This window comes from Sciurus vulgaris (genome assembly GCF_902686455.1).
Source record: "Sciurus vulgaris genome assembly, chromosome: 1".
Taxonomy (NCBI): Eukaryota; Metazoa; Chordata; class Mammalia; order Rodentia; family Sciuridae; genus Sciurus; species Sciurus vulgaris.
The window spans coordinates 141,954,342-141,971,348 of NC_136461.1; the positions used below are offsets into that span (position 1 = coordinate 141,954,342).

The window sequence follows — 17,007 nt, forward strand, 5'->3', positions numbered from 1 at the left end:
CAAGAAGAGGATATCTGTTTCTTGATTGCTCATTGTCAGGTGCCTATCATCCGCCATTTGCCTGCCTTTTGCCTGTCCTTCACCTGCCTTACACCTATCCATCACCCAACGCACAAGATTCACCTCCCGATCATCCGACAACAGTCAGCAAACTGATCGCCGACCGCCAGTGGAGCAACAGCTGCTTGCTGTTGCCTGGAAGTTCACTGTGACAGTACCTGCAGGTTTCATTACACGTGGCTGCCGCCATTTTGAGACAAGAGCCAGGCCCCGTAGGACCCCTAGGTGGACTGACTGAGCACCGTCTCCAGGATCCCTCAGTCCGACCGATCAATCCCTGCCTCTGGGGCCCTCACATTGACTGACTGCCCCTGCCGCCAGGACCCCCAGACCAACTGACTGCGCCCTATCACCGGGACCCCAGACCAACTGATTGCACCCAGCCTCCAGGATCCCACGACCACACCAAACACACCCGACCTCCAGGACCCCTGCCTGACCAACCACATCCCGCCTCCAGGACCTCCTGCTGAACACGGCCACACCCTGAGCTGCAGCTCCACATTTGCCAACACATTTCAAAGCCAGAGAGGCCATCTTGGATAATCCTAGAAGCTGTAGCTCCCATCTTTAGGTGGGGCAAATCCCATTCTGAGATGCCTGCTGGAGGCTTAAAGCTCATCCTCAGGTATCTCTCATGCATCAGGCTACTGAACTCTGGGAGGTTTCATTACCACATGACTGTTATACTGTAGATTTTCTCTTTTCTCCTTATTGAAAAAATTTAAGTTTTCATTTCTTTACTTTTCTTGCTCTCATTTCCTTTTGTTTACCTGTTCCCTCAGAGTCTCTTTCTCCCTTTTTTGCATGCTAACATCCAATTTCTTTTGATTACACTCTCACCCATTCTATTATCTAGAACTTCTGTATATTCTTTTCTTATCCCATTAACAGCCAGATTCTACATCCCTCTGCATCCTCTTTGTCCTCCATTTGAAACTGCAGACCTTATTGCAAATCTGTTTGTTTTACTGAAGATAATATTTGAATTCATTCTGTTTATCATGACAATTTTGTTATTGTCCCCATAGTGTCTGAATTGGGCACTGCTAATATTGATCTCCCCTTACAGAAAGGGTTTTGGAAACCTATAGGGCCACTATAAGCCTATAGGGGGAAATCTGCAATACCCGAGATCTGCGCTGCTAGAGGGGAACATACATGAACAACATGAAAAAACAAGGGAAGAAAATGATCCAAACGAATCTAGATTCTATAGTAATAGAATCCAATGACAGTATGTTAGAAGAAATGTCAGAAAAGGACTTCAGATTATACATGATTAAGATGATTTGCAAAGCAAAGGATGAGATAAGAGAGCAAATGCAGGCAATGAATGATAATACCAATAAGCTGAAAGAGCAACTGCAGGAAGCAAAAGATCATTTCAACGAAGAGCTAGAGATTCTCAAAAAAAAAAAAAAAAAAAAAAAAGAAAAAGAAAAAAAGAAAAAACCAAAAAGAAATCCTTGAAATGAAACAAACAATAAACGAAATAAACTCAATGGAAAGAATCACCAAAAGACTAGACCACTTGGAAGACAGAACCTCAGACGATGAAGACAAAATATTTAATCTTGAAAATAAAGTTGCCCAAACAGAGAAGATGGTAAGAAATCATGAACAGAATCTGCAAGAACTATGGAACATCAAGAAAAGACCAAATTTAAGAATTATTGGGACTGAGGAAGGCACAGAGATACAAACCAAAGGAATGAACAACCTAGTCAATGAAATAATATCAGAAAATTTCCCAAACCTGAAGAATGAAATGGAAAATCAAATACAAGAGGCTTACAGAACACCAAATGCACAAAATCACAACAGATCCACACCAAGGCACATTATAATGAAAATGCTTAACATTCAAAATAAAGATAAGATTTTGAAGGCTGCGAGACAAGAGCATCAGATTACACATAGGGGGAGACCCATATGGATAGCAGCCGCCTTCTCAACCCAGACTCTAAAAGCTAGAAAGGCCTGGAACAACGTATTTCAAGCTCTGACAGAACATGGTTGCCAACCAAGAATCCTATACCCAGCAAAACTAACCTTCAGATTTGAAGATGAAATAAAATCCTTCCATGATAAACAAAAGTTAAAAGAATTTACAAATAGAAAGCCTGTGCTACAGAATGATCTCAACAAAATATTCCATGAGGAGGAAATGAAAAACAACAATGGAGGTCAGCAAAGGGAGGAACTACCTTAGACAAAAACCACTCAAAGGAGAAACCAAGCCAACTTAAAAACAAAAAATAAGCCAAATGACTAGGAATACAAATCATATCTCAATAATAACCCTAAATGTTAATGGCCTGAACTCATCAATCAAAAGACATAGACTGGCAGGATGGATTAAAAAGAAAGACCCAATAATATGCTGCCTGCAAGAGACTCATCTCATAGAAAAAGACATCCACAGACTAACGGTGAAAGGATGGGAAAAACCCTACCATGCACATGGACTCAGTAAAAAAGCGGGGGTTTCCATCCTTATATCAGATAAAGTGGACTTCAAGCCAAAGTTAGTCAGAAGGGATAAAGAAGGACATTTCATACTGCTTAAGGGAAACATAAATCAGGAAGACATAACGATAGTAAATATTTATGCCCCAAACAATGGTGCATTCCTATACATCAAACAAATCCTTCTCAATTTCAGGAATCACATAGACCATGACATAATAATTCTGGGTGACTTTAATGCACCGCTGTCACCACTAGATAGATCTTCCAAACAAAATCCAACCAAAGAAACCATAGAACTCAATAACACAATCAATAACCTAGACTTAATAGACATATATAGAATATTCCATCCATCAATGAGTAGATACACTTTCTTCTCAGCAGCACATGGAACCTTCTCAAAAATGACCATATGTTATGCCACAAAGCAGCCCTTAGGAAATGCAAAAAAAATAGAGATACTGCCTTGTGTTCTATCAGATTATAATGGACTGAGAATAGAAATCAATGACAAAATAAAAAAGGGAAATTACTCTAACTCTTGGAGACTAAATAATATGCTATTGAATGAAACATGGGTAACAAAAAACAACAGGGAGGAGATAAAAAAATTTCTTAGAGGTCAATGGGAACGATGATACAACATATCAAAATCTCTGGGACACTATGAAAGTGGTACTAAGAGAAAAAGTCATCCAGAAAAGAATGAAAAGTCAACAACGAAATGACCTAACATTACAGCTCAAAGCCATAGAAAAAGAAGAACAGAATTATAGGAAAAGTAGTAGAAGACAGGAAATAATTAAAATCAGAGCTGAAATCAATGAAATTGAAACAAAAGAAACAATTCAAAAAATTGACAAAACAAAAAGTTGGTTCTTTGAGAAAGTAAACAAAATAGATAAACCCTTAGCCACACTAACAAAGAGAAGGAGAGAGAAAATTCAAATTACTAAAATTCATGATGAAAAAGGAAATATCATGACAGACACCACTGAGATACAGAACATAATGAGAAGCTACTTTGAAAATCTGTATTCCAACAAAATAGAAACTACCGAAGACATTGACTAATTTCTAGAGACATATGCTCCTCCCAAACTGAACCAGGAGGACATTCACAATTTAAACAGATCAATATCAAGCAATGAAATAGAAGAAGCCATTAAAAATCTACCATCCAAGAAAAGCCCAGGACCAGACAGATGCTCAGTCGAGTTCTACAAGACCTTCAAAGAAGAACTCATTCCAATACTTCTCAAAGGATTCCAGGAAATAGAAAAGGAGTTTACCCTACCAAACTCATTCTATGAAGCTAATATCACCCTCATACCCAAATGAGGCAAAGAAACATCAAGGAAAGAATATTTTAGACCAATATCTTTGATGAATATAGATGCAAAGATCCTTAACAAAATATTGGCAAACCATATCCAAAAACATATTAAGAAAATCGTGCACCACGATCAAGTGGGGTTCATCCCTGGAATGCAAGGATGGTTTAATATCCGTAAATCAATAAACGTAATACATGATGTCAATACACTTAAGGATAAGAATCATATGGTTATTTCAAATGACACAGAAAAAATGCTCGACATATTACAACACCCCTTCATGCTCAAAACCCTAGAAAAAATAGGGATAGTAGGAACATACCTGAACATTATAAAGGCTATTTATGCTAAGCCCATGGCCAATATCATTCTTAATGGAGAAAAATTGAAACCATTCCCTTTAAAAATGGGAACAAGACAGGAATGTCCTCTTTCACCATTCTATTCAACATAGACCTCAAAACTCTAGCCAGAGCAATTAGGCAGACCAAAGAAATTAAACGGACACAAATAGGACAATAGGAAGTGAAGCTGTCATATTTGCTGATGACATGATTCTACTTTTAGAGGAACCAAAAACCTCCCCCAGAAAACTTCTAGACCTCATCAATGAATTCAGCAAAATAGCAGGCTATAAAATAAACACTCATAAATCTAAAGCATTTTTATATGCAAGTGATGAAACAGCTGAAAGGGAAATGAGGAAAACGACTCTATATGCAATAGCCTCAAAAAAAATAAAATACTTGGGTATCAATCTAATCAAAGAGGTAACAGATCTCTACAATGAAAACTACAAAACACTGAAGAAAGAAATTGAGGAAGACCTTAGAAGATGGAAAGATCTCCCATGTTCTTGGATAGGCAGAATTAATATTGTCAAAATGGCCATACTACCAAAAGTGCTATACAGATTCAATGCAATTCCAATTAAAATCCCAATGACGTACCTCACAAAAATAGAGCAAGCAATCATGAAATTCATCTGGAAGAATAAGAAACCCAGAATAGCTAAAGCAATCCTTAGTAGGAAGAATGAAACAGGGTATCGCAATACCAGAACTTCAACTATACTACAAAGCAATAGTAACAAAAATGGCATGGTATTGGCACCAAAATAGAAAGGTAGATCAATGGTACAGAATAGAGGACATGGACACAAACCCAAATAAATACAATTTTCTCATACTAGACAAAGGTGCCAAAAATATGCAATGGAGAAAAGATAGCCTCTTCAACAAATGGTTCTGGGAAAACTGGAAATCCATATGCAACAGAATGAAACTAAACCCCTATCTCTCACCCTGCACAAAAATCAACTCACAATGGATCAAGGACCTTGAAATCAGACCAGAGACCCTGCATCTTATAGAAGAAAAAGTAGGTCCAAATCTTCAACTTGTTGGCTTAGGATTGAACTTCCTTAACAGGACTCCCATAGCACAAGAAATAAAAGCAAGAATCAATAATGGGACATTCAAACTAAATAGCTTTCTCTCAGCAAAGGAAACTATCAGCAATACGAAGAGAGAGCCTACAGAGTGGGAGAATATCTTTGTCACTCATACTTCAGATAGAGTGCTAATTTCCAGAATATATAGAGAATTCAAAAAACACTACACCAACAATACAAATAACCCAATCAACAAATGGGCTAAGGATATGAACAGACACTTCAGAGAAGATCTACAAGCAATCAACAAACATATGAAAAAATGTTCACCATCTTTAGTAATAAGAGAAATGCAAATCAAAACTACCCTAAGATTCCATCTCATCCCAATTACAATGGCAATGATCAAGAATACAAGCAACAATAGGTGTTGGAGAGGATGTGGGGAAAAGGTACACTCATACATTGCTGGTGGGGCTGTAAATTAGTGCAGCTACTCTGGAAAGCAGTGTGGAGATTCCTTAGAAAACTTGGAATGAAACCACCATTTGACCCAGCTATCCCACTCCTGGGCCTATACCCAAAGGACTTAAAATCAGCATACTACAGAGATATAGCCACAACAATGTTCATAGCTGCTCAATTCACAATAGGCAGACTTGGAACCAACCTAGATGCCCTTCAGTTGATGAATGGATAAAGAAACTGTGGTATATATATATATATACCGTGGAATATTTCTCAGCTATAAAGAATAATAAAATTATGGCATTTGCAGGCAAATGGACGAAATTAGAGAATATCATGCTAAGTGAGATAAGCCAATCTCAAAAATCCAAAGGGCGAATGATCTCACTGATATGCGGATGATGACACATAATGGGGGTGGGAGGGGATCAAGAATGGAGGGACTGTATAGAGGGAAAAGAGGGGTGGGAATGGTGGGGGGGAATGAAAAAATAACAGAATGAATCAATCATCATTACCCTATGTAAATGTATGATTACTCAAATGGTATGGTGTTACTCCATGTACAAACAGAAACAACATGTATCCCATTTGTTTACAATAAAAATAAATTTTAAAAAATTAGATCATAGCATACACGTAGCCAGGAGTAATTTTGGTATTTGTTACAAGTGGCAAAACAGAGAAAAATATCTGTTTTCTTTGAGAATCATTCTAGAATTGATTTTGCACTCAATTTTTCATATTGATTTACATATTAGAAATAAATTAGTTTTATTTAGACCTTCAAAGTATGTCAAACCCTCTACAATATAGAAGTAAAAAACTTATTAAAAAGTTCTATTTAAATTACCTGTATTAAATAAGTAAATAAAATTATCAGACCCTATGACTCTTTTGCTTGCTAATAGTTATTTTTAAAATATCTTTCAAAGTGCCTGTATTACTTGCAGTCATTATTGAAAAATCATTTAATTATTAAAAAAAAGATTTTATTCTCACAGGGATAAAAGATTTATGCTAATCCAACAAAACTTCTGATTCAATTTTCTCCTATAACAAACATGCTATTTTTAAAGACTTCGTAGGATTTTTCAGTAAACTGTGATTACAGAATGGAGCAATGTTGAGATATGTGAACCCAGTGGCAGTACCAAATATCCTGTTTCTGATTAAATAAACATGCAATGACATACCAAAATAAAGTCAACCACAAAAATATTTGTTTTACAGAGCCCTCTCCTTCTTCTATTACGCAATAGAAATAGTCTCCTAAGACCCCCACCCCTTTTTTTTTTTCCTGTTTTCCTCTTTAAGTTACAAAATAAAACAGCAAAGTAAGTCAAGAAATCTATCTCAAATGGTAACAAGACCAAACCAAACCAAACCCTGGGCTTCATTAAATAAAGTACTGCACAGTGTACTCACTGCTTCACTGTTTCATAACAGGACAACACAGGTGCCAGGAGAGATTTCTAACACCTTTGTAGAGACACAAAAATTTACCTGCTAACTTGAGCACACTCTTGAGTAGCAAATAGCTTTGCTCTCAGCCATCCATATCATAAATATATATATATATATATATTTTTTTTTTTTTTATGAGAAAAAGTGAAGAAAGGAAAAACAAAAATCCAACAATAGGGGCAGCCTAAGTCTTTTTGCTCTCAAGGCAGTGAAACTATGTGATGGCTGCAGGGCACCATGGGTTGTGTTTGAGGGTAATCAAGTACAGTTGGTCCTCTAAATCCACAGGTTCCATATATGTGAATTCAACCAAACACAGATAGAAAATGTTTGGAAAAAAACTGTATTTGTATTGAATTTGTACAGGCTTTTTTTTTTTTTTTTTTTTTTTTACATTATTTACTAAACAGTACAATTTAACAAGGATTTATATTGTATCAAGGATTATAATTAATCTAGAGACAATTTGTGATGGGCTGACAGATATGATTCCATGAGAATGTTATAGGCCAGACTCTAAGGAAAATGACTAAAAAGACTCCATTTTGCTCTGAGACTCCATGTTATGTAGGAAATAAGCGTCTCCCATGGGAACACCCCGCCTCTGTACCCATCATCAGTTACTTAGTGTGACATGTTTAGCAATACAGAATGACAATTCCTATGTAAAGAAAAATTGCTCTCTTTTGATCCCTATTGCTCCTAAACAATGTACCATGTGAACAGTGATTGTGTGGATGTTAGCAACAATTCTTTAGTTTATACCTAGGTAAGGGTCTTTTTGACCCACTTTCCCCTCTGTTGATGATCTCATGATGTTAATGTGTAATTTTGAATCATAGCAACAGGCACTTATGATTAATGTGAATTTTGGTAAAAGAACCCCCACAACCCGGTGGTCAGGGCTGTTCTCCCAATAGCCACTTTTTGGGACATTGTGTGAGACAGTCAGCCAGCCAGCTTAATAAAGACTCTCAAATTTGGACTTCTCAGTGGTGACTGGTCTGTTCTTAAGTTGTGCCCCATAACAAATTCAAAGTACATGGGAACTACATCATTTTATACAAGGCACTTGAGCACAGTGGATTTTAGAATCCCAGGGGGTCCCAAAACTATTCCCCATAGATACTGAGTGATGACTAATGAGAAAGAGAAATGATTGATTTGTGTGAAGTGGTAATATCAACAAATCATGTTTCAAAATAATCATGGTCTGTATAACCTTAGCATGTTACAACTCATCTTACTTGGGCTAAAATCTTCCTTAATTTTAATCTTATTTCTTACCAATAACAGCAATTTTGGGATATGAGGATGTATGTTGGGGGAGAGGAATGAAAGGATGAAGGAAACCCTTATGACTGCTCCCCACAAACAGTAACTAGGAAAAAAAGGTCTCTGGATAGTGCCATGGAAATCTAATGTGCAAGCCAATTCTCTTCCAGGCTTCAACCCAGATAGCATAGGACATTTGAACATTCCAGACTTTTATCACATGGCTTCATCCACTAATGTCAAGATCATTCCTGCTTCCAAATAAGGCTTTGCTGAGAGAAGAGAGGGCAGAAAAATGATTTAAAACAACCCCTTACTCAAAGCTTAGTCCTGACTGTGCAAGTCACCACAAACATTTCTTGTCACTCTTCTACAAAGAGATAAATGTAAGAAACTTTTAGACCTGTTTGACAGAACACTTTTAGGTCAGGTAGATCTAATAATAAAGAAAATGACCTTGGGTTTGTGTACTTCATTTTATGAATTCTCTTTTTTAACTAATTTACTAAAGAATTGGTCCTTGATGGATGCAAATTAAAAGAAAAAATGAAAAAGATTAGTTCTTCATTACAGCTAGCTTGAAAAACACTGCAATAGAAAATCCCTTAAAAACAGAACAACCCACCCCTCGTGGATCCAGTGCCATACTGAGGCTCCATCTACCAATGCATTGGGATAGCTGTGCTGCCATCTTGGATTATCCCCATGACCACCACTGCCATCTTTAGTTGGGACAACTTCCATCTTTGGACACGTGCTGAGACTAGAAGCTCATTATCAAGGTACCTACAGGTTAGTCACTGCTGCCTACATCAACTTGGAACATGGCTGCTGACATCCAGGGATAACAGCCAGGACCTCAAAGATCATAACCAAGGGCCCTGCAGGCTTGCTTATATCTTCCCTGCTAGGTGTGTTAATAGCCACCATATTGCTGCAGAGGCAGGGAAGAACCTGGCAAGAGGTCAGTAGGTGGGAAAAAGGTGTGAGAGCATCTTGATCCCAATTCATCTAGACAACCAGCCCAACACCCACCCAGATCCCAAAGGCAAATGAGGAAGCACTTGCTAGGACCTCATATCAGCCTGGTCTATGACTCCACGGATCACCTGGTCCTGCCAGTTTGGCAATCAACAGGGCCCTCTGACTCCTCAATCCACAGTCTCCCAAACACTCCCTACCCACAAACCTGGCACAGTGCCTGCATCTACATGACTGGCCCACAGCTTCCAATGCCTAGTCCTGATTTGCCCAATACAGAACAGTTTTCCGAGACTGGTGCAAAGATCCCACTGCTCAGTACTCAGGACCTCTGGAAAGAGAGGTCCCTGATTGGGAAGTCAAAAGGACAGGGGCAGGAAAGATACAATTTAGAAACTAAATAATAAACCAGGAATTAGGGGGTTCACAAGTAAGATAAGGGTTTAAGACAGGGCTCCTGTATCACACAAGTGGACCCCAAAGGAAAGTCCTGGGGTGCAGTCTTCCAGAGGGACCAAAAATTGCTATACCCTGCCTCTAGGAGTGCCACCTCCAAGTCTAATTCTCCCACCTTAGTAACTGTCGTCATCCTGAGGGTAGAATCACCAGCAAACTAACACAACCCCACCTATCAGAAGAACAACCGTTCAATTTTCCTTCAAGACTCTTTTTTCCCCCCTATTTTTTTTTTCGTTTTTCTTTTTTCATTTCCTGCTCTCACATCCACACCATCTTTGAAATCAAGTATCTTTCATGCATCAGGATACAGAAGACTGGCAAGTTTGAATAGTACATTTTCCTCTTATTTATCTGTTTCCTGAGAGCCTCTTTCTCCCTTTTCTTGCCCCCTTGCCACCCCCTATATGTGTCAACATCTGCTTACCAGTGATTCATGTTTGGCTTTTTGAGATTGGCTTATTGCACTTAGCATGATATTCTCCAACTGCATCCATTTGCCTGCAAATGCCATAATTTTATTCTTCTTTATGGCTAAGTAATATTCCATGGTGTATATATATATAAATATATATATATATATATATAGATATATATATATATATATATACCAAAGTTTCTTTATCCATTCATCTGTTGAGGGGCATCTAGTTTGGTTCAACAGTCTGGCTATTGTGAATTGAGCAGCTATGAACATTGCTGTGGCTGTATCTCTGTAGTATGTTGATTTTAAGTCCTTTGGGTATAGGCCCAGGAGTGGGATAGCTGGGTCAAATGGTGGTTCCATTCCAAGTTTTCTAAGGAATCTCCACACAGCTTTCCAGAGTGACTGCACCAGTTTGCAGCCCCACCAGCAATGTATGAGTGTACCTTTTCCCCACATCCTCTCCAACACCTATTGTTGCTTGTATTCTTGATAATCGCCATTGTAATTGGGATGAGATGGAATTTTAGGGTAGTTTTGATTTGCATTTCTCTTATTACTAAAGATGGACACAAACCCAAATAAACACAATTTTCTCATACTAGACAAAGGTGCCAAAAATATGCAATGGAAAGGTGCCAAAAATATGCAATGGAGAAAAGATAGCCTCTTCAACAAATGGTTCTGGGAAAACTGGAAATCCATATGCAACAGAATGAAACTAAACCCCTATCTCTCACCCTGCACAAAACTCAACTCACAATGGATCAAGGACCTTGAAATCAGACCAGAGACCCTGCATCTTATAGAAGAAAAAGTAGGTCCAAATCTTCAACTTGTTGGCTTAGGATTGAACTTCCTTAACAGGACTCCCATAGCACAAGAAATAAAAACAAGAATCAATAACTGGGACAGATTCAAGCTAAATAGCTTTCTCTCAGCAAAGGAAACTATCAGCAATACGAAGAGAGAGCCTACAGAGTGGGAGAATATCTTTGCCACTCATACTTCAGATACAGCATCAATTTCCAGAATATATAAATAACTCAAAAAACTCTACACCAAGAATACAAATAACCAAATCAACAAATGGGCTAAGGATATGAACAGACACTTCACAGAAGTGGCAACATCAAAGAAGACAGTTGTGGTCAATATCTCAAGTTTCCATAATACTCCCTTTGATAAAGGGTAAAACTGAGCTCTCACAAGTTCAAGATAATCAGACAGAAATGTGTCTGTATGCCAAAACAAAATTCAACACTTCATAGGAAGACAAAGATTCAGGATCTAGAAGGATCATGCTTACATCCAATCAGTAGCCTTATCAAACATTGGTGAGGATGTGAAGCAACTGGAATGCTCACATATGACTGGTGGAAATATTTAAAAAAAAAAAAAAAAAAAGGTGTAATTACTTTGGGAAAGTGGCAATTTCCCAAAGTGAATGTGGGTGGAAAGGTCTTTACCCTATGACACATTAATCTTTTTTCTTGGTGCTATATGTACATATTATGTACACACACACACACACACACACAATTTTAAAACATTAATGTGATTTTAAAATACCTATAAGCATAAAAAAAGAAAATAAAACTTATCCATGAAAATACATTTCCTAGATATAACCACTGTTGAAAGTCTGGTATAGAATCTGCATGCCAGAAATGGGGAAGTTAAGATTTATTTAACATTTCCACAGATAAATAAATATGAAAATATATGCATTTTCACAGAAGAACAAACAAAAGAAAGCAGAGGGGGGAGGGGTGAATTCTAAAAGAACAACCACATATTGAAAGACAAAATTATAATTTCCCCATCTCAGGAAATGACATCACTATTCACCCATATGAAAAAATAAAACTTTTAAGCTTCCTTGTTTATTCCTCACTCTCCCTTACCCACCATTAGCAAATCCTGTTGACTTGACTGTCAAAATTACATGCTGATTCTAGCCACTTCCCATCAGCCCCACAGTGACAACCCTAGGCCAACCCAATGTCATCTCCCCTGAGGAGTACTGCAGTGGCTTCTGCGGTTGACAGTCTAACAGTCTTTCTCTCAACAGGGGAAAAGAACAGCACAAAAGAAAACCAAAGTGGCCAGGCATGGTGGCATGTGCCTGTGGACCCAGGAACTAGGAAGGCATAAGTGGGAGGGTCACTTAAACCCAGTTCAGACCAAGCTGGGCAACACAGTAAGACCCTGTCTCAGGAAAGAAGGGAGGGAGCGAGGGTGGGAGGAAGGAAGGAAAGAAAACCAAGAGTTCTCAGCAAGAAAAGTCAGAATCAATGATAGGTAGTCAAAGGCAATAAACAACTTCTTAGTTGGTTTTTGACTCTTTTTTTCTTTTTCTTTTTTACCAATTTCATATAACATTGAAATTTTTACATCAGAATATTCAATGTTCCTGTAATATGTTATATTACATACTTTTTTTAGACATAGTTGTTTGAAGGATAAACATGAAATAATAAAAATGTAGTCAATGTACACATAAAATCTCTTTGAAGTAAACTGATCAGCTGGGTACAGTGGCGCATGCCTGTAATCCCAGTGGCTTCAGAGGCTAAGGCAGGAGGATTGTGAGGTCAAAGCTAGACTCAGCAACCAAGCAAGGCCCTAAGCAACTCAATGAGACCCTATCTTTAAATAAAATATTTAAAAAGGAATGGGCATGTGGCTGAGTAGTTTAGCGCCCTAGGGTTCAATCCCCAGTACCAAAAAATAAATAAATAAATAAAATATTTTTTTTTTAAATAAGTTGATGATGAGGGTAAATAGTGGTGAATATTTTTATCCATTGTAATATAAAAGTGCTTTCTGTCAGGTGTGGTGGAGCAGGCCTGTAATCCCAGCAACTCAGGAGGCTGAGGTAGGAGGATCATGAGTTCAAATCCAGACTCAGTAACTCAGTGAGGCCCTAAGCAACTCAGCAAGATCCTGTCTCTAAACTAAAAAGAAAAAGGGGGTGGGGCAAGGATGTAGCTCAGTGATTAAGCACCCCTGGATCCAGTTCCCGGTACCAAAAGAAAAAAAAAAAGTGCTTTCTAAGCTAGAAGATATGTCTAGAAACTCTTAAATAAATGTGAATTATAATAGTAAAAATAACTGCACCAGGGATTAAAGTGTGTGAAGAGTCATTAATGATCAGATAGAGAAAACAGGAGAAAAACAAAGAAGAACAAGGAGTATATCCTTGAAAGATATTCAAACTTCCTCTTTTGAGGAAGTAAGCAAATAGAAATTGGGATAAAGTATGAAATTTTATGTTCTGTAGTATCAGATTGATAAAATTAGAATGATTTAAAGTATTAGTACCGTGTAGGGAAATATACATTTATATAGATGATTATTAGTAACATAAACTGAGACTTAGAAAAGTTTGACATCTGTTAAAATATAAAGTTCATACACATTTTGATAACAAATGCACAATCCTACATAAATATTTTCACATGAGCCCAAAGAAATCCATATTTTTGTGGGTATATGTATGTACATATACATGAATATGTTGATACATATATCATTACAAATGATGACTTTTATAAACTGACCTAGAAAGGGTATAAAAGTATTATAAGGTGGAAAAATTGCAACGAAGTATATTTTCCTACTACTTTTGTTAACATATATTCAGTCATATTAGTATAAGCATAAAAAAATGGGTAAGAATATATAAAGGACTCCTAACTATGGTCTCCCCTCCTAGTGGTGACTTCAGACATTTTCTTAGAGCTTTAGAGTAAATTGTTCAAACATCAGAAATAGCCGCAATAAAAAACAGAACTCTCTTGGTACTAAGTCAAATAGAGCTAACTTTTATATTCTGAAAGGTAGTGTATCAAACTTTTTATGAATGCAAATTTCTGTAGAATTGCATTAGATGGAGTTTCCTTGGTATGAAGGAATTGGCATTTGGTGGCATGAATATCTCAGCAAAATAAATTTTAGCCATACAGAGAAAGAAGGATCTATTTTCAGAATAGTTTACCTGCCCTTTTGCCTTCCTGACTACTCTCCCAAGTTCCACATTCTTACCCCAATGACCTTCAATGATCCAGAATGTTCTCGTCAGCTTGTCTGTTCCTGCCCTGCATGTAAAGTGGAAGTAGAACAAACAGCCCTTTTGTCTACACTTTCTCTTTAATAAAAAGATACACCTAGAATTGCATCTTCACTGAATTTGACTGACCCTGCAAACAGAGAAGGTGGAACCTCCAATGGATTACCTAACATTGAAGTTAAAGGGTCCTAATCATCCTGGGCTCTAAAGCAAGAGCACAGCCACTGGAAAAAGAGGCCTCTCACTGGGAGAGAGCACAGCACATTCCAGAAAGATCCTGCAAATTCTCATGGCAAGAAAAGCAAATACTCTTATCTGACATTCACCTGCAGGCATTCTAGAAATGTCCATGAATAATTATACCCTGTATAGTAGTGTCATTTCCCCCCAAACTGCTGAGAAACAAACTATATCATATGTACATATACATGAATATATTGATACATATATCTGTAAATATGTATATGAAAATAGCAATTGCATTCCCCCCAAAACTTACCTGCTTCGTTTTCAAAGCCCAAAAAATCTAGGGCTGAGGGTTGCAACTTAGTGATGACGAGCTTACCAAGCATGTGCAAGGCCCTGAGTTGGATTCCCAGAACCACATTAAAAATAAAAATTAAAAAAAAAAAAAAAAAAAAGGCACGAAAACTGTACTAGTATGGTGGGGGGTAGGGAAACAGAAAAAGGGAAGATAAATTCAAGGTGAATAATTTGCTTTTTCTACTTCCATGTTTCAAATCAGATAAAGAAGTGGCACAGTCCTGGGTTTTGTTATTTTCTTGTCCTAATAAAAATAAAGCAGTTGTATAAACACACACGATTAACTCATCTACTACTCAACAAATTCCTATGAGGTAGGTGCTACTATTCCATTTTTCAGAGGAGGTACATTCAGGTAAACTGAGGCACGGAGCGACACCCAGATTTCATTGTTCCTACCACACACAGATGTTTTCTTGAAACACTTCTTTAAACTGAATGAAATGTAATAGATAGATAGATAGATAGATAGATAGATAGATAGATAGATAGATAGATAGATAGATAGATAGATAGATAAATCTCTTCAGAAACGCTCTATGAATTCCAGGCCGTAAACCAGCAATTCAGAAACCGCACAAAACGTGTGCGAAAGCCACCCGCGATGCATAACGCGCACGGTAAACATTGTGATTATTACGACCTATGCCAGAGCAGCAAATCGAATTCAGTCCAGAGCTTCAGGGTGTATGCGTGTGTACGAGAAAGAGAGGGAAGAAGTCTTTGTTATTACACACGCTCCCAAAGGACGCCAGGGGCCGGGAGCAAGTTCTGTCTGCTCTGGAAATCATGGAGGGGGCTCCCTTCTCCATCGGGGTCGTGCGCGGCCGCGGGGCCCAAGGCGCATGCGTGTCCCCAAAGGCCCGGGCGCTTACCTGATGCGCCAGGAGCGGAGGCACAGGGCAAGGAGTAGCAGAGCCACAGCTACCGCCAGGCCCGGGAAGCTGAGCGGCTCCAGCCAGAAGTGGCCCATGCTTGAGGACAGGTCTCTCGCCGTCCGGTGCTTGCGGGGCGGCGGTGGGCAGCCCGGGGTCTTCCTGCGACCAGCGCGGGCGGCGACTCTGCACACTGCGGCGGCTTCTCTGATCGGCACCCCCACGTCCCGGCGGGAGAAGCTGGCCTGCCGGTGGCGCCGACCGGAATGTCACCGCGGGTCCTCGAGGCTGAAGCACAAAGTTAGTGGACTCCCCTCCCCCCGCCCACCCCTCAGCCGCGTGCACCGCCCCGCCCGGCCACCCCCTCCCGCCCGGCCTCTTCTGGAAAACTACGTCTTTGCTCCTCCGGGCGGGAAGAAGGGCCAACGGAGGGGGAAAGAAGTTAGGAAGGCCTGGAGGAGGGGGATTTCTCTTCTGAGTTGGAAGTCGCATCCAGAGGGAGGAGGGATTCCCCCTGCCCCTGTGAGGGTTGGGAAGTTGTCCTCTGAGCTTTGGCGGCGCGGGCAAAGTCCTCATGGACTCCCAGGAGCTGGACCGGCCGCGGGCACCTGTGGAGTGCGCTGCCCTCTTCATCCGTAACACCCTCTGCTCACACGTTTTTGTTGAGGTCCTACTGTGTACAGAAGTCCCGGCCAGAGGCAGGGATACATCCAGGGCTGTGTTCTGTCAGTTCCTGGTGAGTCACACAATCTAGAAAGAGCCAACCTGTAAAACGAGTGATGGCGAACAGCCTGGTTAAGGGTCATAAGTCCCACAGCTTGTACTAACAAAGAATAAGGAGGAAACGTGGAAAATACCTTTTCTTGAGTAACCACCATCCACTAGGTATTTTACACACATATACTTTCCTCCACAAATTTTTGATACAAGTTTTTAGTAATATCTTTTCTCCCCATACTGACGATACTGTTGTTGCCTTTCACCCCATCGCATTTGCCCACTACATCTAAATTATTTCTAAGTCTGTTTTTCCTGCCATAAAGATGTAGCTCAAGAACCATCTTCGCTCACATAAGTATGTCCCAAATATTTCATTCAATATTATTTGCAGTACATTTGAAATTCAGGCTTATCCGGGGTCCTTATATTTGCTAAATCTGAATCTGGCACACCAAGCT

At 39.1% G+C, this 17,007-nt stretch overlaps 1 protein-coding gene across 2 annotated transcripts in view; it reads right to left on the reverse strand.

The window, feature by feature from the left end:
- Positions 1-16,564, reverse strand: part of CYP7B1 (cytochrome P450 family 7 subfamily B member 1) — a 180,332-nt gene extending 163,768 nt beyond the window's left edge. The window contains exon 1 of one of the 2 annotated variants that reach the window (XM_079102106.1): positions 15,830-16,564. In XM_079102106.1, the coding sequence (XP_078958232.1) occupies positions 15,830-16,462 (633 nt within the window). In that variant the 5' untranslated portion in view covers positions 16,463-16,564. The remainder of the gene's footprint in view (positions 1-15,829) is intronic. The other variant, XM_079102107.1, reaches the window with a different exon arrangement.
- Positions 16,565-17,007: the final 443 nt, after the last annotated feature.